The sequence below is a fragment of the Argentina silus genome (genome assembly GCF_951799395.1).
Source record: "Argentina silus genome assembly, chromosome: 8".
Taxonomy (NCBI): domain Eukaryota; kingdom Metazoa; phylum Chordata; class Actinopteri; order Argentiniformes; family Argentinidae; genus Argentina; species Argentina silus.
In genome coordinates, this window is record NC_139662.1 from 22,592,061 (window position 1) to 22,599,560 (window position 7,500).

The 7,500-nt window shown below is 50.4% G+C and overlaps 2 protein-coding genes across 2 annotated transcripts in view; both read right to left on the reverse strand.

The window, feature by feature from the left end:
• The window catches only part of LOC310808085 (NUAK family SNF1-like kinase 1), a gene marked incomplete at both ends in the record, with an annotated part of 16,565 nt that extends 14,076 nt beyond the window's left edge, over window positions 1–2,489 (reverse strand). The window contains one exon of the mRNA XM_083674786.1: window positions 2,154–2,489. Within this exon, the coding sequence (XP_083530912.1) occupies window positions 2,154–2,489 (336 nt within the window). The remainder of the gene's footprint in view (window positions 1–2,153) is intronic.
• Window positions 2,490–3,789: 1,300 nt separating this feature from the next.
• The window catches only part of LOC310809031 (kelch repeat and BTB domain-containing protein 12-like), a gene marked incomplete at its 5' end in the record, with an annotated part of 4,441 nt that continues 730 nt past the window's right edge, over window positions 3,790–7,500 (reverse strand). Inside the window, 7 exons of the mRNA XM_083676152.1 lie at window positions 3,790–3,974; window positions 4,353–4,550; window positions 5,092–5,239; window positions 5,367–5,640; window positions 5,933–6,288; window positions 6,594–6,827; window positions 7,183–7,315. Coding sequence (XP_083532278.1) covers window positions 3,814–3,974; window positions 4,353–4,550; window positions 5,092–5,239; window positions 5,367–5,640; window positions 5,933–6,288; window positions 6,594–6,827; window positions 7,183–7,315 — 1,504 coding nt within the window. The 3' untranslated portion in view covers window positions 3,790–3,813. The remainder of the gene's footprint in view (window positions 3,975–4,352; window positions 4,551–5,091; window positions 5,240–5,366; window positions 5,641–5,932; window positions 6,289–6,593; window positions 6,828–7,182; window positions 7,316–7,500) is intronic.

Sequence of the window (7,500 nt, forward strand, 5' to 3'; positions counted from 1 at the left end):
TCTCACCCTCATTCTCTCCCCTCCCTCTCTCTTCCCAGACTCTTGTCTTCAGGGGCAGTTCTGTCTGGAAGGGTGCCAAAAACGCCAAAGTGGAGTCAACCCCCCCCCCCCCCCCTTACCCTCCTCCTCCTCCTCCCCCTCTCCCCTCCTTCCACAGTCAGACAACACTCTGCTCCTGTTTCCAAAAATAATGTCTGTTTTGTTTCAAAGAATCCTTGGTATGTACTGGTTACTGGCACAAGGAATTCTACCCTTTTTTCATTCTTTCTCTCTCTCTCTCTCTCTCTCTCTCTCTCTTCCTCTCTCTATACTGTATCGCCTGTTGTCTCCTGATTCCTTCCTCTACCCCCCCCCCCCTCCTCTTTCTCTCTCTCTGTGTATTGTAATGCAGGCCCCGGGCTACGTGGCAGACAGTGAGGGGATTGGGCTAGTCCTAGTCCAGTAACCAGATTATCCAGTCAGATTATCCACTGTTTACTAAAAAACAGAAAGGGGTTAGGGGCTCCGGCTATGTGTCTCTTTGTTGTCAGCTCTCAGCAGACCGAAGGATTAAGTCCCAACCTAAAGGTATAAACAGGGAATACTAACTCTAATTATCTGAACAGAACACAGGATATCTTGTTTTAATATAATTTTCATTATATTTGGCCACATTGTTTTATCGATAACAAAGCTGGACCTAGAGCTCTGTTTGGTCTTGGTGTGTGTATGTGTGTGTGTAATGTAATGGTGTGTGTGTGTGTGTGTGTGTGTGTGTGTGTGTGTGTGTGTGTGTGTGTGTGTGTGTGTGTGTAATGTAATGGTGTGTGTGTGTGTGTGTGTGTGTGTGTGTGTGTGTGTGTGTGTGTGCGTGCCTGCCTGCCTGCCTGCCTGCCTGCCTGTGTGCCTGCCTGCGTGCCTGCCTGCGTGCCTGCCTGCGTGCCTGCCTGCCTGCGTGCCTGCCTGCCTGCGTGCCTGCCTGCCTGCGTGCCTGCCTGCCTGCCTGCGTGCCTGCCTGCGTGCCTGCCTGCCTGCCTGCGTGCCTGCCTGCGTGCCTGCCTGCCTGCCTGCGTGCCTGCCTGCGTGCCTGCCTGCCTGCCTGCGTGCCTGCCTGCGTGCCTGCCTGCCTGCCTGCGTGCCTGCCTGCGTGCCAGGTTCATGTCTAAGTTAGTGCTCAAGGGTAAGGGGTCAGATACCTGGAAGGGGGCTCCAGTAGGCCCTTTATCCCCAAGCTCAAGTGCTGAGTAAGTCAGGCTAAAGGCATCTCAGCCCTGGGTAAGAGCTGGGTCCTGCTCAGCCTCCAGTAGAGCTCACACACTACAGACAGACAGACAGACAGACAGACAGACACACAGACAGACAGACAGACAGACAGACAGACAGACAGACAGGCAGGCAGGCAGGCAGGCAGGCAGAGAGACAGGCAGGCAGGCAGACAGGCAGGCAGGCAGGCAGGCAGAGAGACAGGCAGACAGAAACACAGACACACAGACAGACAGACAGACAGACAGACAGACAGACAGACAGACAGACAGACAGACAGACAGACACATGCATACACACATGCATACACATGGTTACTACATCATTACAGACAGTAGATGCTCTGCAAGAATATTCAGAGGAAAAATCTAATTAGGTTCCTATTTTTTAGACCAAGAACAATACCCACCCCCCATCTCTCCTCTACCTTGGCATTAATATTTAACAATCCCACATGCATAATTCTGGGAATAAACACGCGCACGCCCCCCCCCCCCCATACCATACGAGAATCCTTTTGTCTGACTTGCAAACACACACTATGGGACCCACACACCACCACCAGTCAATCTTAGTCATGTTAGAGCAGTTTGGTATTTAAATGTACAGTAGTGACCAACAGTTGGCTTCAGTGGAGAAGACAGTAAATAGAAGATAGGTACACATTTGAATACAGGAAGTGAATGAACAAAACAAAGAGGACATAACAGGGACAATACATAACAGGACAACATATTATATTATACTGTATTGTTGATTTGTTGATTTGTTGTGATTGTTGTTGAAGGTGGAGGAAGATTCCAAAGCATTTCACTGTATCAATTACTATTTGATTTGGTTTGATTTGAAAGAGGACAGAAGACATCACATGAGGCTTATGTCATTTGATGGAGAAACAGACAATAACTCACGGTCTTTCGGCTGGACCTGTCCACCGCCCTCTTCACCTTCCCGTAGGTTCCCTTCCCCAGGGTCTCCATCACCTCATAACGGTGTTTCAGGTTGTGCTTGTGCTGGTGCTTTTTAACCTCCACTGGGGAGGTCTGACCCTGCATCGGGCCCGCCATGGAGCCACTCTCCTCGGCGTGGCGTCGCCGCTTGTCCCCGCCGAGCAGGCGACAGCTGTCCAGGCTCGATGGCTCCTCGCCGATATCGCTGTCATCAACGGTGCTGTCTTGCAGGCTCTCCAGCTCGGACCGATCGCTCGTATTCATCACGCTGTCGCCGCGGGCTTGCCGCCTGCCCATCCTTGCTGCGCGCAGTGCGCACCTGTCACGAATAAAATTATTGAAGTTGGTGGTCGAAAGATTCCCAAAGCTGGAGCCTAACACTTTTGTCAGGACGCCCCGAAAATGTTTGTTTCTATTGTGCAATGAGACAAGCAAATTGCTGCCCTCTAAGGCTTAAGGAACAAATCATTTAGTCTCGAATGAGAGGATGACATTTAGGCTAAAGACTAAGAATGGTGCCGCTATCCTTATCAGACGCACGTCCCGTCGGATTTCCATGTTGCGCATCCGACCTAAATGCCGCTGTTCACGCCTTCTCTCTCTCCTTTCTTCTCTCTCCTTCCCCCTCTCCGTGAAAGAAACACAACACATCAGCATCGAGATCCACATGGTCCCGGGATGGGTGGAGCCGCACCATACCCGATGCCAGCTGTCATAGCGACAGGCAACAGGCAGACGCGTCACACTGATTTAAGATCCTTTGAGTAATAATAATGCATGGCATTTAGGTGACGTTTTTATCCAAAGCGAGTGCATACATTTTACAGTATATATGGTCCCAGCAGGAATCGCACCCACAACCTCAGCGTTGTTAGCGCCGTGCTCTACCAACTGAGCCCCAGAGGTCCACACTTGGTCTTTCCGTCGGGCTATTTTTGACCGGGCCAAACCTTTGGAGGGGAACAAGGAATGCTTGGAACGTAAACATCTAAGGAGGTCTGACTATCATCCTGGTGGAATTACCACTTCAATCGGTCTTTGTTTGTTTTCGGGTTTCAGGGAGGGCACACAGAAAAATAAACGATTACAGGCTACAACAAGACTTAGAATTTATATAAAAATGGATTATGAGGAGATGAGTGCAGATCGAGAAAGGGGGGGGGGAATAGTTGAAGTACATCGTTTTTTTTTTATTCAAGTACATTTAAATTCATGTACAATGACAAGTATGTTAAACAAAAAGTTGCAGTAATAACCATCCTATGATTTGATCATTAAGTGGAGGCTTATGAATATATGGATTTAAACACTTTAATTTCTATTTATTAATTATTTTAACAGTCATACACACGGTCATCAATCATTAACCATACTTTTTAACAACTCTCCTTTCATCTTTAAGAAGCCAGTGGTTTTGTATGTTTTTTCATGTACCCATCCAGGTCCAGAAGATCAATCAAGATGGAGGCTCCATGTAGAAGGATGAGGTTTCCCCTACAACCAAGGTCCGTGTTGCTCTTCACCCCAACCTCCCTACACTCATAAAGGTCATGATTCTGGAAAGGTCTGCTTTTGGACCTGGGCCTTTGGGTAGCGACGGCCTGGAGCAGGTTCCACTGTGCTAGGGGTCAGAGTTGGGGGTTGAGAGGTCACGGGGGTTGAGGTTGGCGACCAGACAGACGTCGTAGCTGTCGTGCATCGCTGCTCGCCGCTCCACCACCGTCCACACGTTGTCCCGAGGGTCCATCTCCAGGATCTCCTTGGTGATGATCTCATGGCGGCCTGTGGTTGGAGGAAATCAGAGACAGCCTTCTCAGCACACACTCTGGTCATGTGTTATTCACTTTTTGGCTGATATTTAGACATTGCATTGTCATAATATGACTCAATATGATTCGTTACCAAACGTTGAAGTTTGGACATAAATGTTATTGGGAGTATGGGCTTATGAAACAGACATCAAGTTGTTGCAAACAGTCGCCCCGCAATTCGACTTGCTCCGACCGAGTCTCGAACTTGCGACCACTGACTTGCCAACACATGTACTAACCGTCTCCTCAAATCCCCGACGTTAACCATCTACGCTATCGAAAAGCTAGCTGGGGTGAGGGCATCTACTACTCTATCTACTACTACTCATCTCTATTCGGTTACACTTACCTGCCCCTTTGTAGTAGCCACAGAGGTACAGCCTTCCCTCCACCACCCCTACGTTGGAGGCGAAGGTTCGGAGGGAGAGGAGGCGGGTCGGCAGCGTTGGCCCTGCCCTCCAGGTGTCAGCTCCTGGGTTGTAGATCTCTACCGAGCTCAGACAACGACGTGATTGACCACGGTCATCCCCATCACACCCAATACCTCCTGAAAAACAAATACACATGCACACAAATGTCACAGTTCCATCTGGACACTGGGGGCAGCAGTGACCATCTCATGAACTCTGGCACAACAGGTGCATCCTATTATTTCATTATGACCCATTCTATTTCAGTTGTGTGTTTTGTGTCTCCCAGAGTGGCTTGGCATTTGTTAGAGGTTTGTCTCTCATGGTCCTTTTTGTCATGTCATAAGATCTAGTCGTCTATGCTCTAGTTTATTTAGTGAAGTTCCTTGGTTTGTTGTAGGTCGTTTTGGATAAAGGCGTCTGCTAAATGTCTAAAATGTAAATGTAAATGGTTTGTTATTTTCCTAAGTCTGTGTGTCCTTGCCTTTCAACTGCATTCATTCATCTGGTCTCCTCTCTGCAGTCCTACACCACACACTTTACAACAAATGCATCCATACTAGAATAAACATGTAAGTAACCAACATGTAGCAGATTACCGCTACTGAAATGTCCTGTCCAGCTCTGGTCATTAGGTCCTAGAGCCTCTGATTGGCTACGCCATGTGTGCCATCTTACCCAGGACATAGATCTCTCCGTTGAGCACACCGATGCCACAGCGGTACCTGGAGTACTTCATGTTAGCACACTCAGACCACCGGTCCTTGCCTGGGTCGAACTGGAACACACGGCTACTCAACTTATCAGGTTCCTCATCGGGCACCGACTGGAGGGGGAGATGGGGGGGGGGGCAGGGGAGGGAGGTGATGGGAGTGGATTGGGGGGGGGGATTAGGGACTTTATATCCACCATCTGAACACTATTCGATTGATCCATCGGCTGCCCCTGTGTACCTGGGGTGTCCAGCCTCCCAACACATAGAGGCGGTCCTTCAGGCTGATGGTGCAGTGACAGGCCAATGGGATGGGCAGAGGGGCGAAGCTGAGCCAGCTCCCGCCCCTCCTCAGGGACCACCTCTCCACACTGTCAGTGATGACGTAATGGTTTTTCACCTTCATCTGCCCGCCTATCAGGTAGAGGTTATTGCCTAGCAACCCCAGGGCGTACATGTCCCTGTACGCTGCCCAGCACAGCCCTTCCCAACTGCCCTCGACCGAACGCTCATACCTGTGACAAGAACAGCAGGGGAACAGCAGAGGAACAGGTAGGTTCAGCAGAGGAACAGCAGGGGAACAGCAGGGGAACAGCAGGGGAACAGCAGAGGAACAGCAGGGGAACAGCAGGGGAACAGCAGAGGAACAGCATGGGAACGGCAGAGGAACAGGTAGGATCTCGCTAAAATTAGCCATGTTACATTAGTCATTACCAATGTGTGTAATCACCATGTGAATATGCTGTTATTACTAACTGGGCATGATGATTTTTCTAATCATCAGAACACACGCACGCACACACACACCTGTACATTTCAATTTTCTTGGTCCTGTGTTCGTCCTCTGTCTCTATGGCGACCACGATGCTGTTGTCCTGTGTCACCACCCCTGCTGTGATGGCCCCCGGCCCCGGTCTCTTCACCGGGGTGGGGATGTGATACGTCCGTCTGGCCTGGGGGGCAAAGCAGAAGCTGAGGTGGCCGTGACCCCCCCGTCGTGCTGGGACCCCCCCCTCGTCGGTCCCGCCCAGACAGAGCAGCAGGTCGGCGGTCTCCATCCCGTAGCGGAGGGCTGGGCGGGGGGGGGCGGCCTGCAGAGAGAGGCCGGCGGTCTGGAGGGCCGCGTCGATCATCCCGAAGCATTCAGCGTCCCGGAGTAAGACCTGCAACACACACACCGGTTAGCTAGTCTGTGCCTCGGCTAGCATCAGATAGCATCAGATAGCATCGGCTAGCATCAGATAGCATCAGCAGTATGTTTAGCTGTTTCGTATTGCTATTGTTGTGAAGCACTTTGTGACATTTGTTGATGTAAAAAGAGCTATACAAATACATTTGATTGATTGATTGATTGATTGATTGATTGATTGGAATGCTCCTATACTGTAGCAACATGGAGTCCAGACCAGCTTTGAAGTTGACCAAACTCTCTCTCTATGACTGCTGTTGACAAAGTCATGTTACACACCGGGTTTCTCCTCCTGGCTCTCCGGAGGAATCCGGGGTCAACCAGCTCCAGTCGTACCCGCCTGAGGAGCTCCACGGCCTGGGCTTCTCTCTGGGGGTCCCCCCTGCGACGCTCCACCCAGCGAAGCACCAGCTCCAACACACTCTCCTCCTGGGTCACGTTGAGGTCGTCTGAGCCCAGCAGAGCACCCAACCTCTGGGCATCCAGGTCCAACACTTCCTCCTCCTGACACACCTGGAGATGGAGAGAGAGGGGGATGGTGTGTGTGTGTGTGTGGGGGGGGGGGGGGGGGGGGAGGTCAAAGAGAGTTTAAAGAGGAAAGGGAGAAAGCAATGAGGGAGGTAAGAACAGAATGTAGAGGAAAGAAAGGATTTGGAGGAGGGAGAACGAGGGATGAGGGAGATGGAAAGAAAGACTGGAGATAAGATATGCAATGCATGTGAGCATTCCAAACATCAGAACATGTGACTCTTCTAATGCTAGGCGCTACTGCCACCTAGGGGTGAAATGTGAGAATGGACAATCAAGACGTGAATGAAAGTGCTGAAGGTATTCTCCCTGTGTACTGTCACGTTCTGGACCGGCCCACCTGAGAGAAGTGGCGGCACAGGTATCTGAGGGCGAGGTCAGCCAGGTCGACGGCCCCCAGATCTCTGGCCCAGTGGTACAGTCCAACGCAGTTGGAGGCATCCATGCTGGCCTCCATGTGACTCTGGCACAGCCTGGAATAGAGATAATCAGTTCAAGTTCAAGTTTATCTGTCATTACGTCATTTACAAGTATACAGTGCAATGAAATGCTGAAGGCAGAGCAGATCTATAACATCAATCAACAACACAATACAGTGTGTTAAGTGAAATTGTAAACATAAATATAAGCACTAAAAGTAGGAACAGTAAATGGTCCT